This window comes from Lonchura striata, chromosome 4 (assembly GCF_046129695.1).
Source record: "Lonchura striata isolate bLonStr1 chromosome 4, bLonStr1.mat, whole genome shotgun sequence".
Classification (NCBI taxonomy): domain Eukaryota; kingdom Metazoa; phylum Chordata; class Aves; order Passeriformes; family Estrildidae; genus Lonchura; species Lonchura striata.
In genome coordinates, this window is record NC_134606.1 from 72,477,514 (window position 1) to 72,505,125 (window position 27,612).

Genomic DNA, 27,612 nt, shown 5'->3' on the forward strand with positions numbered 1-27,612 from the left:
ATGCTCTGGGTGCAGCTGCCACAGGAATGTGCCCGGAGGGAGACTCCGTGATCTCCGTGGCCAGCTGTTCCCTCATGGACGTGGGGTGCCTGTGGGAGCCGTCACTGCCAAGTTCCGCCCGCCAGCTCCTACAACGGGCACACCCGAAGGAACGGCGGCACTGCGGTCCCAGTGCTGGGGGAAATCCAGGGAATGCCCCCGATCCTCGGGGAAGAGCTGCCTGTCCTTGTTCCCCTTTATTTCCCTGCGTCCCGTGGGACGTTGAGCCTCTCCCGGCGCCCCCGTCCCGCCGCCCGCAGTGGTACAGCCCGCTGGCGCGCGCCGATTGCGTCACCGCGAGTCGCCTGCGCCACCCGGAAGCGCTTTGGCGGCGGCGGCGGAAAAGCGGCGCGTGCGGCCGGTTTTGTTTGTGGCCGGACCCGCCGCGGGGGCTCGTACGCGCCTCCCGCGGGGGCCTCCGCTCGCCGTCCCACGATCGGCCCCATGGCCTTCAACTTCAGCGCCACGGCGGGAGCCGGGGCCGCCAACCCGACCGGTGAGCGCGGGGGGGCGCGGGGCGCGGAGGGGCGGGGCGGGGGGAACCGAGCAGCGGGCAGCGCGTGCCCCCCCCCCTCTCCTGGCCAATGAGAGCCGCGGCGGCCGGCAGCGCGTGCCCCCCCGCCAATGAGAACAGCGGGCGCCTCAGAGGGCCGCGCGTGCCCCCCGGCCAATGGGCAATCGCGGCGGCGGCCCGCGCGTGTCCCCCTCGTGCTGCTCCCCCCGCCAATGGGAACCGCTGAGGCTAGCAGCGCGTGCCCCCCCGCCAATGGGGATCGCGGCCCCCTCAGGGACCCGCGCGTTCCCCCCCGTCGATGAGAATGACGGCGGCGGCGGCCCGCTCGTGCCCTGCGGCCAATGGGAGCGGCGGTGGCCGGCAGCGCGTGCCCCCCGGCCAATGGGAGCCGCGGCCGCCTCAGAGGCGCCGTCCCGCGCCTCGCGCGGACCCCGGCGGGTCCGGGAGTCGCTCTTGAGGCGCTTGTGAAGAGGTGGCTCGGATCAGCATTTTGCTTGCAATAAATTCGTCGTTTGGACGAGATGCCCTTGGAAGTTCATTTTTTAGCAAGGTAAAAGACGGGTTGACTTGTAAAGTTAGGCTTTTCCCCTTCTGCTTTTGTCACTGTCAGTCGTGGTGAAGTGTAGGACAGAACTTTCCTTGCCCTCACTTAGTGAAATAATTAATTGTTGGCTCCAAACAAGTCCTTGGGACAGGACTCATCTTTGCTCTAGTCAGCCTGAATTTTACTGTCTCTTTTACACACACTCTTTCTGGCCCCATCTGAAAGTAAAACATCACCTTGTGCTGCCTGTACACTGTGCCAAGGTTTGTGACACTCACAGACCAATATCAGAGGGAAATCTGGGATCACACATCAGGACTTCCCGTTGTCTGTCCAGCATGAACCTGCTTCAGCTGCTTCCAAGGGCTGCTGGGCGTATCAGTAAATCCAGCAAGGCTGAGGTGGGCAGGTTTTGGCAATAGAATTTGGATAAGTCTGCCCTGGAGTAACTGAGGCTTGTGTGGTCCAGCCTCAGCTGCTGGAGCTGAGTTTCATGGTTATTCTGCTGTCACGTATCTGAGTGTATTATCTGTGTGAAGATGGTTTACTCTTGCCTTCCTGATATTTTAGTAATTTTGCTACTATCTGTTACACTTAAGATGAATGCAGCTGCACTGAGCAGTCTTAGGCTGTTGAAAATTACTGTTAATGTGAATATTGAATCACAAAGATATGGCTTTGAAATAAGGTGGGGAAATGCTACTGCTTTATGCACTGTACAATTGAAAAATAATGTCTTTACAGCAGCAGTGTGTGGAGCTTTTAACTGTCCTCCTTGTGTCCAACAACTAATATTTAATGCCACTTAATACCTTTTACTCTTGTCTGTAACTATGCCTGTCTTGCCCATGGGGATGGAAAAATGCTTCAGCTTTTCTTTCCTGGGACCTGCCTTTCACTCAGAACTAATGTTGCCTTGCTCTTTTTCTGCTTCCCGCTCGTCAGGATTTGGTGGGCTTGAAACTGCAAACTCCACTGCCAGTGGGTTTAATTTTGGGGGTTTCGGATTAACTGCTAATCCCGCGGTGAATTTTAATATTGGGAATTTCGGTGTTTCCACTACCTCAACTCCACCTTTCAATTTTGGTAACAGTCTGGCGAGCGCAGGTAGATAATGCCTAAATACGTGTTGTGTGGTAAATGTTACCAGCAGGGGTCCAAGAATTACATCCCTCACTGGGGATACGTGTCCACACCTAATCCTCATATCCAGTGAAGACTGGCCATTAAAGCTCTGGAAATGGAATGGGTTGGAGAGCCACAGACATGGAGGGGTTTTGCCTGTTAAATTCTTGAGGAATAGCTTTTGAGGAAAAATAACCCCATAGCCAAAAGTCTCTGGAATGGGAATGAATCCAGGTGATCCCGAGCAATCCCAGCTTTCCCCTGTTTCCTGACATGAGATTCTTGGACTACTGCGGTCGTGTTTTCATCTTCCCCCGTGTCTCCTCATCAGCCTTGCATTGGCTGTCATGAACGCACCACACCTCAATAGTTTCTGTGCAGAAACGAATTGTATACGACCGGCACGAAGTCAGAGCCCAGCTGTGACCTGTTCCCCAAAGCCCTGCATCCCAAAACGGCCCTGCCCCAGCTCTCCGGGGACGCTCGTGCTCCAGGGAACCCTGCACGACATGGGTGCACAGTGGGGGGGTGGCTAAGGAAGCCCTTTGTGGCCCCATGGAGATCCAGCAGATCTGAGCCATCAGCTGATGTCATTTCACTTCAAATATTTCCCATTCCCTATAAAAACACCGGACCAGATGGATTTCTAGTGCTCGTGTTGGTGTGGAATTAGCCCAGGGGGTCCCGTTGCTGCTGCTCGTATAGGAATTCCGTCCATCCCACAGTGTCATCGCTCTCTGTGTCAGCGCCTCTCATCTGTTCTGTGCACTCCAGCAGTCCCATTGCGTTTATTTGCTGTGAACACTCTTGGGCTGGATTTCTTTGCCTTCATTTGAGCTGCTCCAGAAGAGACCGTGGGTAGTCCATTTGATATTTAATTTGATACTTTGGTATTCACTCAGGTCCCTTTTCAAGAAAGGATGACGAAATTTGCAGTGGGTACAAAGGTACCTAAAAATGGTGTTGTCTGCTGGTGCTCCTGCCAGGGTGTCCCGCTCGCTGGCAGGACTGAAACATGGGTGTTACAGGGAACAATTTCTTGTGCCCACTCACATCAAGATTTTTGCTGAGTGGACATAAAATCAGCTTTGATTTATGCTTTTCATTTTGTTTGTGGACAGGAGGACTGTGAGTGTAGTAGATCTAAGGAACCTTGGTTTTTTTTTTTGCTATTGACATGTCAGTTAGGAGAGACAGCATCTTTGTGACAAACCCTTCGTAGCAGACTGTCTTTTGTTGTTTGAGCATGTGTAAAAGCAGCGTGAAACACAGAGACCTTGGTTTCCCGGGCAGGTCAGTGCTCCGCAGGCTGCACCTTGGGCCAGTGCCATTGGCACCACTGGAGCTCAGGTGCTCACTTAGATCCTCTCCTGCTGGCTAGTGACTTCTTTTGCTGAAAACCTGTGGAAGGCAGACTGCTTTTGCATCCATCTACCTATACTAGTGGTTGAATCTCCAAATGAGGTGTAATGGGGAGGATCATTGGGAAACAAGGCTTTAAAGAAAAGGACCCTGTAGAATTTTACCTGTAAATTTTGCCTGTAAGCACAGCAACTGTGTGTACCTGGCCTCAGGCTTTGTTTTTTTTCCTGAGGTTAGGACTGTTTGTAAAGTTCGCAAAACATCAGGTTGTTTATTACACACTTAGCAGTGACATTGACCAGAAGTATTCCTGAGAAGGAATGTAAGAAATAGCACTGTTAGTTGTGTGTGTCACTAGGGAAAGCACGTCCCTCTGGTAAAGGAACAAGATGTCAGTGGACTGCTGCCTTTTTGTTTGCTTTCATGACACACCATACAAGTTCTGGCTTTGTGGTCTGTGTTTTGTCCCCCATTTCCTTGGACGATGAACTCGATCCCCATGCTCACTGTGAACTACATGCTTGTGCCATGTGCCATCCGTCTGTCAGCACCTGTCCCTTAACACCCGAGGTCGCTTGTCGTGTTGTGCCCAGCTCCGGGGCCGTGTGCCGCTGCCTGACCGCAGTCTGTGCTTGGCAGGTGCCTTCGGAGGCTTTGGGACCACCACCACCACCGCGGCACCGGCGTTCAGCTTCTCTGCTCCCACCAACACCGGCACCAGCGGTAAGGGACCGAGGGGCTCGCTGCCTTCAGAGCAAATCCAGGAGTGCTTTGGATTACACGGCTGCTGCGCTCTTCTTCTCAATAATCATGTACTTGTTTCCCCAGGACTCTTTGGTGCTACCCAGAACAAAGGCTTTGGATTTGGTACCAGTTTTGGCACAGGAACTGGAACTGGCTTGGGCAGTGGGTTGGGAACTGGGCTAGGCTTTGGAGGCTTTGGAACTCAGCAGCAGCAGCAGCAGCAGACCAGTGAGTATGGCCTTTGATTTACCCATCCCTTAGCAGTGAAAGCGCAAGACTGCCATCTTCAGTTGCTGGGGTAGTGGAGCAGAAGTGTATTGTAACAGGAGGCTGTTTAACACTTAAACTGGAGCTCAAGCAAGTCCCTGAGCTTCACCCTTGAGCTTCCAACAGTATTTACCCCTTTGGTTTAATGCTGGTAGAATGTAGTTAGATAACTGATGTTGCAGTCACAGCATTACAAGAAGAGGGAAGAAAAAGGCATTGAGGATAATTTAAATGGAGCTAGATAATAAGCAGCTTCAGGCTCTGAATTCACTGAATTTGTAACAGCCAGCCTGCCTCTCAGATTTAGATATTGAGGGTGCCAGATAGTGACATGGATCAATACAGATGTCTCATTAAAAAAAAAAAAATTTCTAATGTAGCATTCAGGAACTTCTGTTGTAGATGAAGAAAGGCTGTAAAAAGACACTTAAGAAACATGATCTGATTTTAATTCATTTATTTATTCAATGTTTTTATTTTGCTTGTCAGAATATGATAAGAAATTATGCTGGTGGTAGGGAGGTTGTAGGTGATACCATGGTCACGGTTGGTCAAGGGGTTCATTTATTTCTCTTCATCCCACCCAGCGTTAGGCACTGGGTTGTTCAACCAGCCTGCCCAGACACCCGCTCAGTCCAACCAGCTCATCAACACAGCCAGCGCCCTCTCAGCCCCGACACTGCTGGGAGATGAGAGGGACGCCATTCTGGCCAAATGGAACCAGCTCCAGGCCTTCTGGGGCACGGGCAAAGGCTACTTCAACAACAACATCGCTCCGGTGGAGTTCACGCAGGAAAACCCCTTCTGCCGGTTTAAGGTATGGCATGGTTCAGCTGCCCACAGAGGGCGCCGATGCCCTTACTCTGCTGAGCCTGAGCAGCTCATGGGTGTTAAACCAGAGTTTGTCACTGTAAGAGTATTCTGAAACAGTATTTTTCCAGGTAATCTGCACAGTTCTGATGCATACTCATCAAATCTGGAAATCTGGGTGGTGTGGAGGGACTAGATAATGAGCCCAGATGTGGATCATGAAAGTAACTATTTCATGTGCTAGCATTCAGGTTAGTGTGTGTGTACTTCGAACAGATCTGTGGAAATTAATTTTAATGTGTGTCTGTGTATGTTACAATAAGACAGAAACAATTAAAAATAACCTTCTTGTCTGAAAGAAACTGTGAACATTTGGAATAAGAACTTCAGGGTCTTTCTTCATAGCTTTGTCTAGATTAAAATAACCCTCTGTGAACCTGGCCTGTGCCAGGTTTAAAATCTGCCAGCCTTTATCCTTGCCAGTGCTCATGCTGACTCCATTCCCTGTGTGAAGTCGTCAGCAGTTCCAGATTTTGCTTCTCATGTTGACAAAGAATTTGTGGCTCTCCATCCTCCACAAATCCTGCACCTGCTGACTGTCTTGCTAAGCCTCAGGCTTGTAAGGGGATTTGGGGCAGGCATGGTGATACCCTCCTTCCCTGAGCTGATCCTTTGGAGTGCAAACTTTGTGTCCTGAATGTAGGTTAATACTGAATTAAGTCTAGTGTTGATTATATACATTATGAGATTTCTGTAACATTTTTGCAGCAACTGTGCCTGCCTAACAAATGTCTGGTTTTGTGTCACCTTTTTCAGTGTTACCTTGAACATTTTATTGGCAATGCACCTGAAAGCTTATTTTCTTGTAAGTTGTTGACTGGAACTGCTTTCACAGTTTCTGAGCTTTGAAAAATTGCCCATTATAAGTTGTGTAATGCAAAATCAGTTATTGTAGAGTTTCATTTACTAAAAAGAGTCTTCAGATTAAACAGTGCCAGATACTAGGTTTACTCTTGTCTCTGTGACTGGAGCGTTTCTAATGCCATGAATTCATGTGCCATAAGTGAAATACTGACAAGTTCCATCTGTGCCACCAGTGGGAGATGCCTGCAAAAAATAGGGGAGAAGGTGGCACAGGGACAGGAGCAGAGTGTCATAAGCTATTTTGGTTACTGCCTCTGGAAACACCTGGCAAAATCAGATAAAAAAAAGCATTACATGAAGGGTTCCACTTGTACACAATTCCAGCCCTAGGACACATTAGAAGCTTGCAGCTCCAGACCAAGAAATGCATGCTGCTAAGGTACATGTTACGGGCTGTTGTTTGAAGGACCACAGTGAAGTAAAATAAATCTGTTCTAGTTTGAAAATGCTGTGTTGCATAAAGAGATCGTGGAAGAGTTATTTATTTAAAACAGAAATACCAGAGGTGTCATGTGCTTAAAAACAAATTCTTCCTTAGCTGTCACTGTTGTGCTCCGTGGCAGGCTGGCGGGTTCTGCAAGGCTCACCATGGCAGGGGATTGCCCTCTGCTAACAAAACTGGGCTCCTGGGCATGTCCCCAACTCATTTCTCTCTTCAGCTGAACTTGCACAAGGGGAAAGGTGCAGGTCACCCACCCACGTGCAGTGTCAGGGCCTCACAAAGCCCTTGCTCTACACCCTATCACCAGTGCCGGCTTGGGGTGAGAGCTGATAGGCAAGAGGAGGTGAAAGCTGCCACTCTGCTTTTGCTTGTAACAAAGTCTGATTATCTGGTTCCATTTGCAATTTGGAAAAAGAGACAGTTTGTAAAATGGTCCTGATTGCTGTGAGCTCTGCTGTGTTGGCAACACCCCTGATGCGAAAAGGATACTTAGAACTTGTTAAAATCCACACTGTTTCAAAAGCTGCTGTACTGATGGGTGTGTGAAAGATTGATTTAAAAGGAGATTGATTTTATGTTCATGCAGCTCTGAATAAATTGTGAGTTAAATTTTGAACCAGTTACTCTAAAAATGGAGGAATTTAGCCCCTTCCCTTCATGCCACAACGATATGCATTTGCTAAGTAACATACCTTAATTTTTTATTTGTTCCTTGGCAGGCTGTGGGTTACAGTTTAATGCCCAACAACAAAGATGAAGATGGCCTCGTGGTCTTGGTGTTTAACAGAAAAGAAGCAGATATTCGAAGCCAGCAGCAGCAGCTTGTAGAATCACTACATAAAATTTTGGGAGGAAACCAGACTCTCACTGTCAATGTCGAAGGTGTTAAAACGATGCCCGATGACCAGTACGTGACATTCCCAGGTTGCCTGTTGATATTGCATGTTAGAAAGGATTGGTGCCTAAGTCTTCCCTTCTCCTTGATTTTAGAACTGTTCATCCTAAGTTTGATTTGTATCTCTTATTCCTTCGTATAGTTGTTCTTGTGGCATTAAGTCCAGTATCTTACCAGTGATTTTAGGTTATCTTAATGTAGTACTGCTATCACCATAGAATATGGTTGGTAAAACTGGGGGGAGCGGAGAATGTAATAGTATTTACAGCCTTTCTCTCTCTCCGTTGCTTTATTAAAGCCTGCAGCTACTGGTACTTTACATCTCACAAAGCTAAAGGAAGTTAAAAGTTATCTGGGAGAAGTGATAGCTTGGATTTTGAGTGGTTGTGTATTGTGTTAGCTCCTTTGTGCTGCTGGCCTTTTCCCAACATTCTGCATTTTGCCTCACTTAGGACAGAAGTGATCATTTACATTGTGGAGCGCTCGCCCAATGGCACCTCAAGGAGAGTTCCTGCAACGACCCTCTACGCCCACTTTGAGCAAGCCAACATCAAATCATCCCTGCAGCAGCTGGGGGTCAGCCTGTCCATGGCCAGGACAGAGCTGTCCCCGGCACAAGTCAAGCAGCTCCTGCAGAACCCTCCTGCCGGTGCGTGGGCTGGGCCTTTTGGGCTCTCTGGGAGAAAAGCTGGTGTCGGCCTGCTGGAAAACACCTGTGAAAAGAAAAAAAAAGAAAAGTTAAAAATCAGAATAATCATGTCTTGTACTCATTTGCTAGTTTTCAGATGGCTCTCTTAGCTTGCTTCTATGGCCACAGACAGCTTTGCATATATATCATTAAGGGCTTTTCATGTCATTTGATTAAATTACTTACTTTTGTGTCTACAGCTTTTATATATGTCCATGTTTAGGATATGAAAGGTTATGAAATCTGGATTGGAAAAGGCACTGGACCTCATCTTGCAGAAAAGTCAGAGTTAACTCCTACTGGGATTATTTTGCCAACTGATTTGGTACTTAGTTACTGATTTTTAAAATATTTGTTTATTGCACACAATAAGCAACTTTAAAAGGACAGATGACCCAAATAGCATATAGCATATAGTGGGAGCAGTATGACTTTAAAGTATGGATAATCCAAATGGAGCACCTATGGGTTATTCCTTTTCCCTGCTTTCAAACCAGTGCTTGACAGCCTTTGGATCTGAATTTACTGCTGCTGCTCAGGACCAGGACTTTTAAAGAGCTACCCTTTAATTAACCTTAATTTGTGTAACAGGCATTTGGGTTAGTATGATTCATAGAGTTTGTGTATTTCACAGCATTTTTATTTTTTCTGATTAGCAGGTGTAACATGTCTCAGATAGCCATACTAAGAATCCCTTTTTTTTTTTTCAGGTGTTGATCCAATTATATGGGAACAAGCCAAAGTTGATAATCCTGATCCTGATAAGTAAGTCAAATAGTGTCCAAGTATTGAAATATTGCAACAAGGCTTGAACAAGGGAGAAGGAGATAATAATTGCATAGTGCCCTACAGGAAACTTGAAAGAAAGTTACCTGAGTAGAACTTGGCCAAACACTGATCCCCTTGAAAGCAGTGAAGATTACTGGAAGTGCCTGTCTTAATCCCTTTACCCATTTAGGCGCTTAGGAGCTGTCAGGATAAAGAGTCTTACTTGGGTTCCTTGGAGGTGTGGTGTCCTCCATTACATAGATTAGTTATTGTGACTTATTTTTTGCAACCATTTTGGTTTTTTTCTCTTTCTTGATGAATGTGCTGCACCTTTGTACCCTCCAGTGGTTACAGATAAATTGGGCTGGTTTCTTTATGAAAAAGGAACAGGTTGTTTGGAATAGTGAGGATGCTAGAACTTTGCAAAAGAATATATGGTTATTTATTAATTTATAAAAGATCAACATAATCTGTGACTTTATATTAGATTCTGTTCATAATTATTAAACCTTACCATGTGTCCAGTATAAAAACATGTTGTAAGAAATATTTGTGTTCTAGGCTTATTCCTGTACCAATGGTGGGTTTCAAAGAACTTCTGAGAAGATTGAAGGTCCAGGATCAGATGACCAAACAGCATCAAACTCGATTAGATGTAAGTGTGCTCATCTTTATTGTACTTGCTGTTGACAAAGGATGTGCTATTAAATGCACCTGCCCCTGTGTGTTCAAAGCAGAAACATGAACCATGTTCTTAAAATATCCCTTAAATAGATCTTTGCCCAAAAACTGAGCAGATTGGTTGGGCTTTAATTTGTTTCATGTTCAGGTTTACTGTTTTGTTACAGGCTAATCCACACCAGCTCTATTAAGTTGTATTGGCATGGACTTTTAACTTTGGACAACCAATTTTCCAGTGCCTTCTGAAAATCTCAGTTGTGTATGAAAACAAGCATAAAGCAGAACAATAGAGGTAGAAGAAAGCTTTCTAAAATCATCTGGGTCAAAGACACCAAATTGCCCAGTTGTGTAGCATCATGAAGCTCCCAGTTTTAAATCAGGCCTACCGTGTTGTGTTATCAAAAACTTCTCTGGCTTCCAATTTTCTCCCATCTCTTCTGCAGATAATATCAGAAGATATCAGTGAGCTGCAGAAAAACCAAACGACAACTATGGCAAAAATTGCACAGTACAAAAGGAAACTGATGGCGCTTTCACACAGAACTTTGCAGGTAACAGGGATAATCTAAATAAGTCCTTTGACACAGTCTAGTGCCAAAAACAGTCTCAGAGGGAAGAAAAACCTGTTCCATCTTGTGCAGGCCAGTGCTGAAAATTATTCTGACTTCAGCTAACAGGTGTTCATTTAAGTAGCAGGCAGAGCTGTCAGGGAAAGCTCAGGTCTACCGTACTTGGGAACCTTCTTTCTCACTTACCCAAAACCACAGGATTGCCCTGAGGTCTTAGAGCAGCAGACTAAATGACAGAGCAAATCCAGTGAGAATCAGGCTGAAGGAAGGACAAAAAGATGTAGATGGGCTGGTGGGGAGACAGATGGGCCAAGTGTTCTCTAATGAACGTCAAAGGCTTCTTTTGTAGGTGCTAATAAAGCAGGAGATCCAAAGGAAAAGTGGTTATGCTATTCAAGCAGATGAGGAGCAGCTTCGTGTACAGTTGGATACAATTCAGTGTGAACTTAATGCACCCACGCAGTTCAAGGTGAGTGGCTGACAGAGTTTGGCTAACACCTCTGGGGTTTCCTCACTAAAAACATGTCAGTTTTCCAAACCATGTGTGTCTATTCGTTGTGGAAGGTCTGGCAATGTGATAGGTTGTAGCATCATGCTCTTTGCTGAATAGCCAATAGCTATTCCAGTAGTTTTGAGTTCTTGGAAATAATGGAGTCGCTTACCCCTTGCATATCTTCCAGAACATCTAAAAATTGAATGAACAGCAATACTTTCAGCGCTGGAGACTCAGGGAGTGGTAGATGCTGAAGCTGTACCAGCTGTAAATGAGTTGTGTTTGACTGAAGCCTATTTCTCTTCCCAGGGTAGGCTGAATGAGCTCATGTCTCAGATCAGGATGCAGAACCACTTTGGAGCAGTGCGGGCTGAAGAACGCTATTACATAGATTCAGACCTCTTAAGGGAAATCAAGCAAGTAAGTGTTACTGGGTAGAACCCTGGCCTACTCTTTGAACTTGATCATTTAAGCCAGACACACGCTGACTGGATCTGGAATGCCATGTTCTTGCCTTGTTTGATGAAGTCATCCTTATAATTGGTCTCAGTGCTAGGGCACCAAGCTATTGTGCAAAACCACTCTGTGGAGATAGGCTATTAGTACAGAAATGCTGTTATTCCTTCTTCAAAGAAATGATGCCAGGATTATCAATGTGCCAATGCCACCAGTCATGACACTTTTGAGAAATATTACCTAGTAAGTCTGTGAAGCTGAACAGTACTCACACTGGTTTCTGAACTGTCTGCAGCACCTGAAGCAGCAGCAAGAAGGGCTGAGTCACCTAATCAGCATCATCAAGGATGACTTGGAGGACATCAAGCTAATAGAACACGGGCTGAATGAGAGCATTCCCATCCGAGGGGGAGCCTTCAGTTGACTGGTGGAGGTTTACACAGAACATGGTAGTGGAGTTCATGGCTCACCTTCCAAGGCTAAAACTGTTGAGGTAAAATAAAACACATATCTTGTAGGAGCAAAATGGTATTTTGTCTGTTACTTTAGAATTAGCAAAGCCTCTTCTAAGCTTTTAAAATTGACCTTTGGAAGGTTTATATTTTATAAAGCTTATATGCTTTAACAAAAGAAGGAAAACTGAATCTGTTCAGATACCATTTTACTATAAAACTATATGTACTATTGTACATTTTTTCCTTTTTTCATTTTTTACAACAGCGTTGTCCTAAAAAATGCAGTGCTGAGGGGATTGTTTCACTAATGACTCAGTTTGTGGAAAGCTTAGCCTGCTTCCATGTTCTGTCAGAACGATCAAGTAGCACCATTGTGTAAACAGCTAACTTAAATCATTACAGAGATGTTTGTTGCTGTAACTCTGTTGTTCTCTGCAATACCAGTCAATTACTGGGGCAAGCTGCAGAAAGTTCATGTTTCCAGTTTCTGTCCTTCCTTTGGACTGCAAGGATCTAATGGTTATGTTTGATCACTTTACATATATGAACTATACAAAGCTTTGCTGCCCCTCTAAGTAACAGTATGTCTGGATGTTGTCTTCTGCCTTTTTTTAAATTGCCCAAGAGTAATAAATTCAGTCTGACTTTGTAATAAGTGGTGTGTGGTGTTGGCTCTCGGTGACATCAGCAAAGCAGTGACGCTGCTCACAGCTCCAGGTAAGTGCACTTCACTCTGCTCCAGGCACTGCAAGGTAACAGGCTGTCAAACCCAGTGCCACAGAGCTGCTTGGCAGCCTCAGTCCCCAAACCAAAATTAAAAGTGTGGCCCCTAGATCCTACCTGGCAGCAAGGGCTGCAGAGCAGGGACCTACTCACCCCCTACCATCGAGAGAGACCTGCTTTTCCCCTCAGTACCAAAGTCACTTAAAATAACTGAAACATAAAACAGTGATCTCTGCAGTAGGAGTTTGTACAGCAGAAAAAAACATGGAAGAGGCAAAATAATTTTATTCATTAGCCATCAGAATTAATTCCATTCATTAAATTTGAAGGATGGAAAGATAGAAATACAGCTGGAATGTGCTGGGACCTGTATTGTGCATTTGAGAGTCTTTGTGGAAGCATGATTGCATTACAATTGAAAAAGCCTGAGTGGAACTCTAGTTAAGGGGGAACATGATTAGTCCAATCTATGCTTTTGGAAGCATAGTTCCAGTTAATAAATTGTCTGCACTGGACAATGAGCTCTATAAGAAATTCAGTGAGACTAGAATTCTCTTTTGGGGGCTGGGGTAGCAGTCTTAAGTTAAGTCTTCTGCCATGGGGCCACTGCTAGACTGTGCTGCTTGTATTTGAGAAACACATTGTTTCTTGTTTTGCAAACTCTTCACATTCCAGCTCACTTCATGAGCTGGAGTCCTACCATGCTTCGAAACTAACAAACCTGCAGCATAGGCTCCCTAGCAGGGGGCTACTTGATCTACTGCCCTGGGCTTTGAAAATTAAATTATCTCAATAGATCTTTTAAACATGTGCCCCCGCTAGAGACAGTGTTGCACATTTGAGGTATTTCTTCCAACATTCTGCTCTACTACTACATGTACTTAGTAGCTCCGAACTTCCAGAACAAGCTTACCACAGCAGGGCAACACGAGCAGGGAAGTAGGTGTCATCACTGGAACAGCACTGCTGCTCACAGAGTTAACTAGAGAAGAAATGAACAGCCAAGCAACAGCAGTCTAGAAAAAACAGTTTATTAAAAGGAAAGCTGCAATCAAACAGGTGCTACCTCCTTAAAACGCTGCCTACAAGTAATACATTGACTTTCACTTTACTGCACGTCAATACACCTGTGACATTTTCTCACATTGACAAGAGAAGCTAAGTTGCATCTTCCCTTGGAGCAGGCAACTATTTAAAACACAGCTTCTTTTAAAAGCAGTTGTAATTTAAGTGCAGCTCATCTATTTCACCTGTTAGCTTCCCCAGATGGGTTACAGCTATCACCTATAGTGATGTCTGTTTTGGGCACCTGCCTTCCCTTTCCCTGCTTGCCATCTGCAGGCACACTCTAGGTTAGGTGGGACAGTCCTGGCTTTGTAGAAATCAAGGCATGGGACATGGCAACCCTCGGCAGGTTCTCAGGACGGGCGCTGTTTGACAAGGCGGAAGGCTTCCAGGAACTCGTTGAAGTCAATGTTGCCATCCTTGTTGAAGTCAATGCTGCGGACCAAGTCGTTAATGCCATCATCCGTGAGTTCAATGTTCATGTGGGAACTGAACAGCTTCCATGTTTGCTGGAATTCCTCAAAGGAGATGAGACCTGTGGAGGAGTGTTTTACATGCTGCAGCTAGATCTAATGTGGAGAACACTGGCTGAAACACAACTTAAAGCAGCAAAGAGGCATAATACAAATGGACATGGCAGAAGCGTGGGAGGGAGCAGGAGGACTCAAGCCTAAATAAAAGCACCTCTACACATATTAAAGGAAGCTCCAAAGCAGAAAGGAACACAAGGCGGTGACCAACAGGCCCTGCAGACGTGCTTACCTGAATGGTCTCTGTCTATGATCCTGAATATGGTCTCTAAGTTGGATCTGTTCCGATAAATGACTTCCAGCAAGCTCGACTGGATGTGCTTAAAGACACAATCACAGTTTTTGTCTTTCTGACACCTCTGCTCTCTCTGAGTTATTGCACATGTCTCCACAAACAATAATATTTTTTGCTCTCAAGAATTTGCCAGCAGTGCTTTATCAACCAGGTATGTTATAACTGGATCCTCTGTTCAGCTGCAGAACAGACTTTCAGCAACTTGTCCTTTCCCATCAGCGTTCTTATGGGCTAACAGTGAGCCAGGCTGCATTTTATAACCACTGTAGAGCTGCATTTGCTGGGCATCATTAAGAAACTGCTACTTGGAGAGTGGAATACAGTTTTCCTACCCACAAGCCTGCATCCAAAACTACCTCTAAATTTTGATTTCACATCCATCATCTTCGTAAAAACAGGCTGGGTGCCCCAGGAATACTTGAGCTCAGGCAAGACTTCCTGTCACCTGCAGTGTGATTTTGGATTATGCAGATACCATCCACTGTCCTTTTGTACTACAATTGACAATTTGTACATGTGAGGGATCTGGTGAGCAGCTGTTCACATCATGCTTCGATGGAAGGGGCTGAGTGCTTACCTCTTGGCTCCTCTGCTCCATGGCCAAGTCATCCAGCCAGGATTTGTATTCCAGCATGCCATCCTCAGTGCTGCGCACCAGCTGCGGCCTCAACATTCGCCAGGGCAGTCCCAGCCGCAGCACTGACTCCACTGCTGTTGCCCAGTTGCTCAGAGTGATCTTTCCTGTACACAAAAGGGAGACACCTCTAGGACACAGGCAGCAGAAAGCACGTGAAGACAAAGACAAAGCCTGAAACTGTGACATACAGCCTAGGTGCTGCTGACAGCACAGCATTATTTTGCAGTGCAGGCACACATGCTTCCGAACCAAGCCTCAGCAAGCTTTTCATCATTGTAACAAATCAAGGCTATGAGGCTGCAAACATCTGAACAAATGCGAGACACTAACTCTTGAGTATTTAATTAGAAATTTGCAGCCCACTGCCCATTTTAGCAGTGGCTGTAACAACTGAGCTGGATTCCTATGAACAGTTGTGCTGGCAGGGAAGAAAGCAAGAAAGCAGTTTTCCCTATGAGCAGTTCTGCAGCCACCATACCCCTTTTTTTCCCCAGCCCACCAATAGGCAGTTCACAGCAACAACTCTTGGTCACTGCACCAACACAGCACTCCTGTTGCCACAGGAACTCTCAGCTCCTTCCTTAAGGGTCTAACAGAGACAACTGCCATCAAAGACATCCCTCTCTTTTCTCTCGTGAGTTTGACTCCAGCGTTGAAGGGGCTCTTCATCCCAGCCCTTCTCAAGTGACAACAGACATGTTCCAGGTCATCTTCCCAAGGCTTCATCAGTACTCCAGCTGCAAGGAGTTCTTATAGGACTAGCCTCAATTACTACACTTCAGGCTAGTGATATCCTGCTTTTCCAGTACCCCCACTTTATGGTGTCACTCAGAAGCATCCACAGAGACTGAGTAATAGCAAATTACTTCTGGCAAGGTTTGATACAGCCTCCCCATGACAGCTGGTGGCAACTTCAGTGAGCAGTCTCCCAACCAGCCACTAACTCAGTCCCTTCAGCCCTATGCAACCAGGCAATGAACCTGCACATCCCTCAGCTCTGAGTTACCTGTATTGTCCCCATCGTAGGACCTGAAGGCAGTGATGAGGGCTGAGGTGTGAGCAAAGAGCTTTTCCCGCAAGGCTCGAAAGGCTGACTCCTCTACTCTGCTGATTCTGGAGGATACAGAACAGAGAGAAGCACTTGAAGGACTTGTCATGAATCAGAAGAAAAACTGCACCTTCCCTCCCAGTGCTCTACCTGGCTTGTCCATGGAATGCCCAGAGCCTCACACAACTGCTCTGCACAGCTACAGGTGCATCTCAATGCTTGTGACAAGGCACTGCATGCCCAGGGCACACTTCCCAGCCACAAGTCCCTGCATTCATTTGTGAAGTAACCATGCAAAAGCACCTCAGCAAAGGTCCAAAGTTAAAACCTGACATGGAAAAGAGGAGCTGAAGAAAATCAGCAAGCTTTAGAAAAATCCCCTTGGAATTTTGTTAACAATCCCTTCTCAACCCTTGAGCTTTCCTCAGTAACTTCAAGTACAAAGTTTAATCCCTCCTGCAGAGCTATTCTTTAGAAAATCAAGCTGTGAAAGTTCATCTCCAGAGTCAAACTTTCTAGAAGCTCACAAAGTTTTCCCTTTGGGAATTTTGACTTGGCGAATACGGAGCAACTAGAAAGCCTTGCCTTTGAGTCATAGTGAGCATATGGGCTGTCTTGTTTGCTTGGTACTGAACGAAGTGGGGGATGAGGTCTGGTCCCAACTTCACATAGGCTCCCCTGTTGCTGCCAATCTCATAGTAGTTTGAGGCTGAAAAGATGGTCAGCACCTAATCCCAAAAAAAGGCATTTGCGGTCAGCACATACATCCTGTAATATTTATATATGTGTAAGCAACACACCTGATCCCCCCTGGAGTCCACAGGCTGTGAAAGCACCATTTTATGTGGAGAAGAGGGAGAGACAGCTGGCAGCTGGCCTGGAAGCCTTGCCAAGTGTGAGTTCCTCATGGGTAGCACTGGTTACACATTGATTTGGCCACATGCTGGGCTTCCTCAGTTTTCCTGTGCTCTCTCTGAACAACCCCACTCTCCAGAGCTGGAGCGCCCTGACAAAACCACTGACCTGACTGTGCATCTTCTGAAAACAGAACTTGGCTGCAGCAGCTCAGTAGCACCCTTTTGTAGCTCATCTACAGGAGCAGCTGCACTAAGTGGGGGCCATGGCAAAAGCAGGTTCAGATCTTTTCTCGAGCGCCACACACAAGGACATGGTCTGCCTGCACAGCCGTGTCCTGAGCAGAGCAGGTGGCTCCAGATTTCCCTGAACTAAGACTTCAGATGGAAACACACTTCAGTTAACTCCCAATAAGCCTGTTGAAGGATTTTGCATGTGCCTAAAGCCCCACTGGAAGAAATGCAGAACTGAGACAAGCCACCCTCCCAAGAAACCACACCCTGGCAGGATGGAAACCCAAGTACCCTTCACACCACCCCCAACTGACCTTGCGGTGGTGACAGAACTCATAGCCCTCCTGCTTGCACTCATGAGAGCGGATGAGGAACTGCAAGTTGTATTTGTCAAGGAACTTCTCCGTCACATCAGGCCCAAAGTAGCAGCCACCACCTCGCACCTTATTTTCTCTGCAGCCCTCCTGAGGCATGGGGTCGCTCCAGAGGATGTCTAAAACCTGAAAGGATTGGAAAAGTTTACTACGCAAGTACAGCTCAGTCTCAGAATCTCTCCCTAGACTGCTGTTATAACCAGAGTGCCAGGGAGCAGACATTTTTCCTGCATTCCAGCTGAAGACTGTCACAGACCTGGCCCACCTCAGAAGTGGCAATATTGCTTGCCATGAGCTACAGGCACATCCAAAGTGTCTGGGGAAAGAGGGATGTCCATAACTCAGGCCTGATATAAGCTTTGCCTTTGCTAGCCTTAAGATGTCCAAGAGCCTTGCCTGTCTTGCTCCATCCCAAAACACAAGTCCTGGGGCAAGAACAACCAGCAGATCCGGAGGCCATTAGTGGGCTTAGTATAAAACGCCTTTGTTCTCTAGCCAGGACCTCCCACAGTCTCCAGAAATAAAAGTGCTAACTCAGTAACCACTGTGTAGATTAAGGCTTAATCCCTTTAACCCTGACTTCAATATATAACACAAGTGGAAAGGTGTGCAGCATTGGAAGGTCATATGTAATGTCAACTAAGTAGCAGCAGTTTCAGAGTGCACAGAAGAGACTCCCAGGCTGGAAAAACAAGGAAAGAAAGTCCCTAGCTGCTCCTCCCAGGAGGTAACAAAGGTACCCAGTGAAACATCCCCATGGCCTTACAGAACAGTCCTTCCTGGCCACCTACCACTGAAGAACCAACTGGTGCAGGAGGCACCCACAGCACACCCAGCTCAGGACCCTGCTAAGACTCCTCACCTGCTTCCACTCCTCCTGGCGAGTCCAGCATGGCTCATCCACATCCTTCAAGGAGACCATGCTGGAATAGGTGAGCTCCTCTGGCTCTGACTCGCTGATGTCCATCAGCCGGCGGCATGTGTCGATTTGCTCCTGCACCGTCTGCCGGAGCCACCTGGAGAACTCCAGCCTGTTGGCTGTGTTGGGAGCCTGGGCTGACTGGGGCTGCAGAGATAACCTGGGAGCTGCCTCATTTGCTGCTGCATCAGTGCCTGATTCGTTCTCCCCATTTATGGCCTGTATTTGTGGTTTTCTACTCGATTCCTTCCTTTTCTTCAGCCTTAACACAGAAATAAACTGAAAGGTATGAGAGAAACAGAGCTGATAACACAGCATGAAACCCAGACCTCCAGCTCTAGTGTGTTCCATTGGCAGACTCCAAGCCTCCAAGCCCCATTCCCTTCTTGCCATCAACTGCTGCTTGACTATGGAGAACTACTAGTGCCATCCTGGATTTGGAGCTGGGACCCATGTCCAGGTTCCATCTGCAAAGGGAACTAGGCAGCAGAGCAAAGGAAGCATTAATGACTAAAGCAAGTGTTGTGATTTTATTTGGAGAAGTAAAGGGGTATTTCCCAACAGGGTGAGTGAGGCAGAAACAAGTTAAATGATTAATCAAACTCCTTCTGGAAATCTAGGGGGTAAAAACAGGCTAAGGAACTGTGGGACAATGTCTCATTATCACTGTATTTTTATTTCAGCACCAGCACATATTCCAGAAGCCAAGATTGCTTCATTCCTTCACAGCTCCTGCATGCACACTAATAAACCAAAGCCTATACCTGAACACAACCTTGGCTAGGGCGACCATCTGTTAGATTTGTCTTGTCAACAGCTAAGCTGGCATGTAGAAATGAGCTTCTCACCACAAATCATCAACACTATCGTCTCTTGCAATAACTGGGAATAAAACCTACTTTGTCCCTTTGAATTTTCTCAAGCATTTCCAGGTCAGTGGTGTCAGAGATGCCCCCGTGAATAATGAGGACTTTCTGATCAATCAGGGTGGCCAGGGGCAGCCAACAGAAGACATTCTGAAACATCCTCAAGATTTTCTTCCCATGCACCTGAGAGAAAGAAAAAAATTGATAAAGCATCAAGTCTTCTAAATGCACAACTCACATGGTAAATGAGACATAAACATAGGCCTACCTTGTATTTCTGCATCACTTCCTTGGTGAAACCATAGCTAAAGGAACAGGAGAAAGGAAGCTCAGTGGGATTTTGCACAAGGCCCTCGAAATGGTGCTCAGCCCTGCACAGAAGCCATACCGTAAGTTCACCATGTGGTCCTCGTGGTTCCCACGGTTGAGATGAACCTCCTTGGGATAGATCAGGAGGAAGGTAAAGAGGATAACAAGGATCTCAAGGGACTGCTTGCCTCTGTCTACAAAGTCCCCATTGAACACATAGGACTTGGAAGGGGAAGGAAGGCCATTCTGTAAAAGCAAGGAACAGGCAGGTGTCACCAGAGAGGCCTCTCCAAGGTGTCCAAACGCCCTCCCCGCAGCTGCAGCCTCTCACTCCTGTCCCAGGTTACAACAGATCATTGCTCATCTTTATCTTGTGGGCCCCAGCAGTGAAACTGGCAACCACAAAGAGTTGTCATTGGTATCAGCACTAGAAAAACACCCATTTGCACTAATAAATGGACATGGATATCAGATTTCCCAGTCAGTAAGGGAATAAGCTACTGATTTGTGAAGCCATTTAAAACCAATCTAATTGACTTGGAGAATTGCACATGAACAGCCCAATTTTGCAAACATATCTCAACATGACCCATGAGATACCCATTGCAATGCCTGGACAACCTTCCTCTCCAAATTTGGTGCCTACCTTGTAAAAGATGAGGAACAGGTCATCCAGCTGGCCATGTAAGTCTCCTGACAGGCACAAAAAGATGAGTCACAATATGTTTACCTTGAACTTTAAAAAAACACTAATATGTAAATTGCTACAAACTATGTCCTTTGTTAATTAATCACCACAGAAATACTTTGGGAAGTGCAAGCCTAGAGGACAAGGATACAGTGTAAGGCTTGAGCTGAAGTTTAAGAAGGACAGTAAAAAAACTTACACCATCTGCTGAAGACTGATTTAGAAGCTTTGTTCATTTATCTTATGTGATGGCACAACATGGCACAAGATTGCCATTATATGGGAGGAAGCTTTACATTCAAAATAACAGTGTAATTCTCATTTAACATAATATTGGAGAGGTTTGTTTTCCAGAGGCTGACTGCATACAAGAGTCTGTCCTATGTATTTTTCAGAAATATCTCGGCATTTTAACATTAGTCAGAATAGGAAAAAAGTAAAAAAGCTTTGTCTCAAATTTACTTATAGGACACAAAGAGGTGTTAACATTCTGGATCTGCAGGTACACGCTGGTGCTAGCCCAGAAAAGCTTCAGGATTTTGTTCTTTAAATAATCCCAGACCACAGAACAGGTCAGACCACTACCAAGTTTTGTGACCAGTCCTCAGCTGGATGTGGTTTCTGTGATTTAATAAAACAACTCCAAGTTTGGGGTGAGAGAAAAAAGGCACCACACACTTTGCTTATAGAGAGCATTTGTGTTCCACGTTTACTACAGAGGGTGGCAGCATGCTCTTGCTCTCATTTTCTCTCTGCCCCACCCTCCCATAGGAGCATTCCACCCCAGAGGCTGCAAGAGACCCACCACACACGGTGACCTCCTCGCTGTAGCAGGTGGAGACATGGCTGATGTTTGGCAACTGCTTGAGGTGCTTCCTGGTCTCATGCAGGAGGTTTAAGACATAACGAGCATGGAGCTGCTACTAGGAGAAAGTGAAGGGATTAAAGCAGGAAATCAGTGTCCTCTGAGCAGCACCACTGTGGCTGCAAAGATTCCACCAGGATATCCTGGATGGTAGAAATTCTCTCTGGGATGACAGTCTGTGCTGACCTATGGGCTTACAAACAAGATGAGGGAAATATTGGGAAACAGCAGGATGGCAGACACTTGCACAAGGCAGCCCAGCCTCGGAACTGAGAGGGCTGGCAAGGCAACCCTAAAGCCCCAGCACCTTGTATACAAGACTATACCCACTAGGCTACACCACCTCAAGGAGCAGCAGAAATTCCAGCCCAATATCACAGGTAAGAAAGTTGCTCCTCTAGATCTTTCTTAGCTTTTCCATATTGAACCAGTCTGTGAGTGACCACATGTCCTGCAGTGATATGCTTAAAGCCAGGGTGTAGCCATTTAATGCAGCTAGAACGTGAGACACATTTGGTTTATAAGTTCTTTTTGGAGAAGGGATATTTTGGCCTAGTTTGCAGTTTAGCACATTAGCTAAGGGATGGCAGCAGAGCACTGCAGTTGTATGAAGGCTTGTCTTGTTAGTTCTGGAGTGGTACTTAGCTTCCTCATCCAAAAACTCACAATTTACATTTTGAACCAGAGTCCAAGTTGCATAGCACAAAACACCAATTTGCTGTCTCCCTCTGGGCCATCCTATACTTATTTACAAATTGAGAAATATGAACAAAAAATGATGAAAAGTCTCAGCATGAGCTGTTGCTGATTTTCCCCTTTTAAAATGAATTTCAGGTTAATATTGGTACAGCCCTACATAAAGTGTTCAGTTTTGTCAGGAGTATATTTTCAGGAAGAAGAACATTTCTATGGCATTAGGAAATACCATATAGCTTTTAACCCCATTTTGTTTAAGAGCCAGCCAGCTTGTTATACTCCAGTCAATTGAGCTTGGTAAGAAAGTTAAGACCAAATCATCTACCCTACACCCCAGTTCAGAGAAGGGGAGAGCATGGTACCTTTTTGGGATCCTTACTTGTTTCTGTTGGAAAGCTTCCAGCAAGGCCGTGGCATGGTCAGGGAGGAGTGGGAAAGAGAGATGGGGTCCAGTGTAGGAGTCTGGCACCTCTATGGATTCATAGTCACAGTATTTTTCCAGCTCTGCCTCTTTGTAACTTTCCCCACTTATGAACATGCGACTGATAAAATCCCCTGGACAGCAGATTAGTGGGGTTGATTAAAAAAAAAAAAAAAAAAAAAAAAAAAAAAAAAAAAAAAAGAGAAACAGACAAAAAAGTAGTTAAGTGGCTCCAGGTACCATCCTAGTAATTTGCTACAGAAGAGCTGTTTGGTTAGGCTGGCTCAGGAGCAAATGCAGCCATGGATGCTGGCTACTGCTTGGCATGCTGCAAAACTTGCAGTGGGGAAAAGGCTGCGGAGACAAATATCCATGTGCAGTGTGCACCTTTCTGTGATTCCATGAGAACATACTGAACCTTTATGCCTCCTTCCAGCTCCTAAGAGCAGGAATTGCCCCAGATCCCTTACACAGCTCACAGTCTCCAGACAATTCACTCTCTAATCCTGATGCCATCACTCTTGAGACTCTCAGCCACATGTGCCATCCTGAAGATTGCCCAACACTGGGCAATGAATTATGCAGCGTGCAGGCTTTGGGGCTGTTTGTGCCACATCTGCAAATAGAACACAAACTTACTCTCTTTGCTGCTGCTTGGTGTGAACTGGTCCATGAGGTAACTGAAGAAGTTGTGAAGCTGCAGGAAGAGGGAAAGCCCATCATTCACCCCAGAATGAAATTCAACAGAATATCAACCTATCATAATCATCTTTCTGGAAGTTTTACCTCTGCCCTTCTCTAGCTGTCTGATATGTTCAGCAACTCTCATCGTACCAATTTAAGTGTTGACTTTCTTGAAATGAAGTCGAAACTGGCTTTACCTTCAGCCACAGGCAGAAGTATGCTATGAGCCCCTCCTCTTTCTGAGAGCAAAGCAGCCATGTAAGAGAATTTTAATCAAAGTTAAAACCTAACAAACCAAATAGACTTGCCTACTGTGTTCACTCCAGAAAAGACTCTGTAAAATTACTCTTGTGGCTTGCTTTTGAGGTTCATTACATGCAACACATGCAGGCAGGGAATCAATAGGTTAAAAAGGGGCAGAAAACCCAGTCCCTGGCCCACTGAAGCACTTAGAGGGTTACCAGCCAGCAGCCAGAAAGTCAGAGTCTAGCACAGAAACCAGCTTCCTATGTGTTTACCTAGCTGCTCTTTTCTCGGCACCATACCTTGATCTGATCCTGCTCGCAGGAATACTCAATGGATTGAAAGATCCTCCAGGTGCAGCGGCGGCGCATTTCCAGCCGAGCCACATGGCGCCGGTACCACTGCTGAATCAAAACAGCTGCCTTGAAAGCTGGGGGACAAGAACAGAACCAAGCTGCTGAGCAGCACTGTCTGCAGCTGAGGCACCTGCAACAGCTCCTTCCCCACTCCTGAGCATGGAAGACAACCTTTCCTTTTCAGGAAAAAGTTCCCAGGAATTGTATTCTTTCACCTAAGGGCAAAAATACCTCTTCTTTTTGCCTTTTTTTGCAAGAGGTTGACCTGACCCTGCCTGACCAGAGACTTCTGAAGCACTTCCAGCCATTGCTGCTGGTTCCTTCAGCATCAGAGTTAACAATAAATTATTAGGGCCTGAAAGTCCTAACATCATCTTCAGTATTATTACAATATCCTCCCTTTCTACATACCTTGATCACTTTTATGTCCATCTTACCATCTTGAGGTGCTGGAGCTTCAGGAAACCAGAAGTTTAACTGAGGCCACACAAAGAGTTGGGGGAAGACAGGATACCAAGTTTCCTTCTAGAGTCTTAAAAATATGGGGGTTTTTAACCTCTCTTTATGCCAAATAAATACCTCAGCTTTTGCAGTTGTGGAAAAGCTTAAGAAGGACTCTATAGTAGCATAAATATCAACACACCTTACAATAAAATAAAGACAAAACTACACCCACAGTGAAAAACAGGAAGCAGAACTTGGGCCATTAATGGCACAGAATGAATGAGATGCCACAATTTCCAGGTACCTGTTTGAGGTTCAAGCCACAGACAGTGCTGACACCAGATGCTTCCCACCAAACTATGGCTATCTGCCCTTTGATCTCTTAAACACAGCCTCTGTGTTCTCCCAAATCCAGTGTGTTCCCTTCAAAAATTATTTCAGATGATGTATGTGCATATTTCAAGTGAAGTAAATGGGTACAGTTTCACATTTCCTTTTTCAAGTTCTGCCACAGAATTTTACATCTAGAATCTCTCATCCTTCTTAACTGCCCTTGATCCCACTTAGACCTGGCTCTGCTACTTGGCATCTCCATTTGGATTACACTGCGTCCCTTCCTGTTCCTTTCTGGAGCCCCACATTTAAAACATCTTCTAACACTGCTTCTCTGTCTTCTTTAGCTGAGGGGGGAAAGTGATGACTGCTGTATCCACAGGCTGGCTTCAAAATCCAAGGGAAACAACGGAGGTAGGGAACTAGGCCTGCTGCAGGAAGTGTATTCCTCTGTCACATTCACCAAAGCAGGATGAGCAATGGGAGGTGTGTGGAAAAATCCCTCACCCATACCCAAAGGCTGCTATACACTGGCAAGAGATAAAGAGATCATATTAATTCAATCAGCTTGCATTAATTACACAACAAATGGCCCTCCAGGTACTTCAGCAGGAAACAGAGACCTTTCCCTAAAGACAGTATCTCAATGGATTATATATTGATTATATATATATTATATATATATATATATATATATATATATATATAATGATCCTTTTAAATTATTTCAGCACTGGGAATTGCAGAGCACAAAAGAGGAAGATCTACAGCTGCTGTTCAGTAGGGATGCGAGACACCCTGAAGTAGTGGGCAAAAAGGTAAGATTTGGCAAGCTTTAACTCAGGAATAACTTCTGTATTCTTTGCCTTCTCTCTTGCTGAGAAAATGCTTACTGATCAGCTGGGCTTGGAAAAAATTCCTTGTGTTAACTCCACGCATACCAATGAAAACAAAAACCTTTGAAACACATGCTATGTGTTTCAAACCTATGAAAGACATGTTTTAAAGTGCATATTTAACATAAATACCACCATCAACAGCATTTAAGCCCCAGATAGGCAAGACACTGTTTTTACTCTGCTTTTATGGAGACTGACTCTGCAACTGAAAAAGCCAGGTATTCTAATTTAGCTGTTTACCTGGGTGAGCTGTATCTGGCAGTGTTTGTATCTGTTTGGGGGAAAAAAAAATCAACAAAGAAGAGAAAGGTTTAGCCACATTTCATGATGATCCAAACCATGTATTGTATAAGCTGCTGAAAGCATAGCAAAGTGGCAGGACTCAAACCAGACTTCACTCCAAGGCCAGGCCAGTTTAGCAACTCTGCTCCTACATTGTCCATTGAAAACAGGCTTCAGACCTTAGGGGGGACAGGGATGACATCTAGCATGCTGGATTTGGGCAGAAGGTCCTAAGCAGCCGCCCTGCTGCAGATGGCCAAATCTGAAGGGTGTTGAGAGCCAAATTCAGAGGCTTTACTGTTGTGGGAAACTGTTGCTGAGCTATCAGATGTAGCACAAGGTCTCAGATAAGTAACTAGTGTTGTGTTACACTTGCTCATCTTAAAATAACCTGAATTTGTTGGGAAAGGCTATGAACCTCTGGTGCTATGGGTGACAGGTAAGTCTAATTTACATCAAAAGAGTTGTTCAATAATGGACAATAGCAAACAAAGTGTGAGTCACAACCTTATCCCCACTTTCAATCCTTATTTTCTTTTCCAAGCACTCGCAAACAGTTTGTCCCATCCTGCTGTGCTGCCACTGTTCATGTCTGCATGATTCAAACAACAAAGACTGCTTATTTACTTTTTAACTCTTCCTTATATCTAAGGTCTTCCTAATCAACTCCCTTTGTTCCACAGCAGACACAGGCACATGCCCACAAAATTGATACCATTACAGAGGGCTTCAAAAAATAAATCACCACAACTTTGAGAGCCATAAACATGTCTGGATTATTAACAGATATTAAGAGCACTGTGCTGATGTAATTGGACAAAATACACAACTTTTGCATTAAAGCTTTTTTTAGCCACGCCATCTCACCTTCTTTGTAACTAGATTTATTTTGGCTGCACCAGTAAGAGCCTTGGAAAATAATCCAGGGGAAGCAGCAGGGTGACATCTCTCTCACTGTCAGCAGACACAACACCTGCATTACCCAGCAAGTGTTTCATCCGGCAGGTATTAATGCTAAATGTTGCTTCGTCTCTAGTTAGGCTTGAGTGGATTTTAACCTACTCCTCATCTAAATAGCTGTTATTTCCTCAAGCCTGCTGTCTTCTGCTGACACCTGAGAAGCCTTGTCACAGGATACTGAAACATAGAACCTCATTTAATTGCTGTGAAGAAAACCCAGAGGAGAAATACATTCAGTGCAACCTCCCAACAGCACAGGCAGGAAAAAACAGGATAAGATCACTTTCCTAAGAATCACTCACCATTTTCAGACTTCTGCAGGGAGTACTTGTAATTGACATTTACAGAACTACCAGATCCCATGTTCTCCAACCAATGTTCCAATGTCGCAGACTGGCCCAGTGTCACCAAAACCACAAAAGAGATGCAGGGAAGACCATTTGGTCAGAATCAAAACAGCTGCAACATGCCCCACAGTGCCAAGAACCTACAATTAAATATATTAACACTTATTATCAACAATCAGATGGCCTCTCTTGTGCCCAAGTACATTTTCTACTACCAGGTTTCTCCAGCTACTCCCAGACAATCAGATGAGAATTTCTGTCTCACTGCTTCACATTTCAAGTGAGCTTTATAAACAGCAATCAGTTCAGCACCTTTAGCTACTCGCATAAAAATAGGTACTGTGATTGTTTGACAAACATAAAAAAAGCTTTTTAATACTGATGAAGAACTATTAAAAAGTCATTAAGAAGCAGTATGTACAGACAAGCATGCTGTAGCACTGACAAATATTCACACAGACCCCTGCAAAGGATAACTCATTATGAGGGATGAACATAAACCTGATATTTAATCTAACCACAGCTAGCAAGAAGATGAGTCTAAAATAACAATTATCTATCAGAAGAAAATAACCAGCTTTGTTAAACACTGTTTGCCTTCATTCTCATGCATTTGCTTGAGTGTGGGAGTATATTATGCCATCAATGGCCTGTATAAAAGGATAGACATTCAGACTTTAGTAAGCTCACTGCTGTGGAAGCTGTGGTCAGGGTAAAGAGATCCTAATGCAAGATTAGGTGAAACTCTGAAGTCTCTCGCTTTG

At 45.3% G+C, this 27,612-nt stretch overlaps 2 protein-coding genes across 4 annotated transcripts; one reads left to right on the forward strand and one right to left on the reverse strand.

Annotated features, from left to right (window-relative positions):
- The first annotated feature begins 363 nt into the window (after window positions 1-363).
- Window positions 364-12,431, forward strand: NUP54 (nucleoporin 54). 3 transcript variants are annotated; one of them, XM_021529570.3, is made up of 13 exons: window positions 364-535; window positions 2,043-2,204; window positions 4,224-4,307; window positions 4,413-4,556; window positions 5,183-5,412; window positions 7,491-7,678; window positions 8,119-8,315; window positions 9,065-9,119; window positions 9,684-9,777; window positions 10,247-10,354; window positions 10,722-10,841; window positions 11,175-11,285; window positions 11,617-12,431. In XM_021529570.3, exons 1-13 carry the CDS (start codon window positions 484-486, stop codon window positions 11,743-11,745), a joined length of 1,674 nt encoding a protein of 557 aa, XP_021385245.3. In that variant the 5' UTR covers window positions 364-483; the 3' UTR covers window positions 11,746-12,431. The 3 variants fall into 3 exon arrangements, with proteins under 3 accessions (XP_021385245.3, XP_021385247.1, XP_077639202.1); XM_021529572.3 differs by lacking the exon at window positions 2,043-2,204 and having other exon boundaries at window positions 365-535; XM_077783076.1 differs by lacking the exon at window positions 364-535 and having other exon boundaries at window positions 890-2,204.
- A 1,267-nt stretch (window positions 12,432-13,698) lies between these two features.
- PPEF2 (protein phosphatase with EF-hand domain 2) lies at window positions 13,699-27,091 on the reverse strand. The gene is given in 16 exon segments (XM_077783077.1): window positions 13,699-14,099; window positions 14,327-14,414; window positions 14,967-15,130; window positions 16,033-16,139; window positions 16,660-16,802; window positions 17,477-17,662; window positions 18,399-18,734; window positions 19,355-19,504; window positions 19,590-19,669; window positions 19,672-19,876; window positions 20,277-20,323; window positions 21,124-21,238; window positions 22,259-22,434; window positions 22,940-22,997; window positions 23,530-23,657; window positions 26,804-27,091. Coding segments are annotated over 16 exon segments (2,226 nt in total). The 5' UTR covers window positions 26,865-27,091; the 3' UTR covers window positions 13,699-13,917.
- Window positions 27,092-27,612: the final 521 nt, after the last annotated feature.

Bases quoted from the DNA above. Each gene is read 5' to 3' on its own strand.
- NUP54 (XM_077783076.1), top strand. From the start codon at position 1,931: ATGCCTGTCTTGCCCATGGGGATGGAAAAATGCTTCAGCTTTTCTTTC. The intron at 2,205-4,223 runs GTAGATAATGCC...TGTGCTTGGCAG, and splicing joins TAACAGTCTGGCGAGCGCAG to GTGCCTTCGGAGGCTTTGGG. The intron at 4,308-4,412 runs GTAAGGGACCGA...TTGTTTCCCCAG, and splicing joins CACCAACACCGGCACCAGCG to GACTCTTTGGTGCTACCCAG.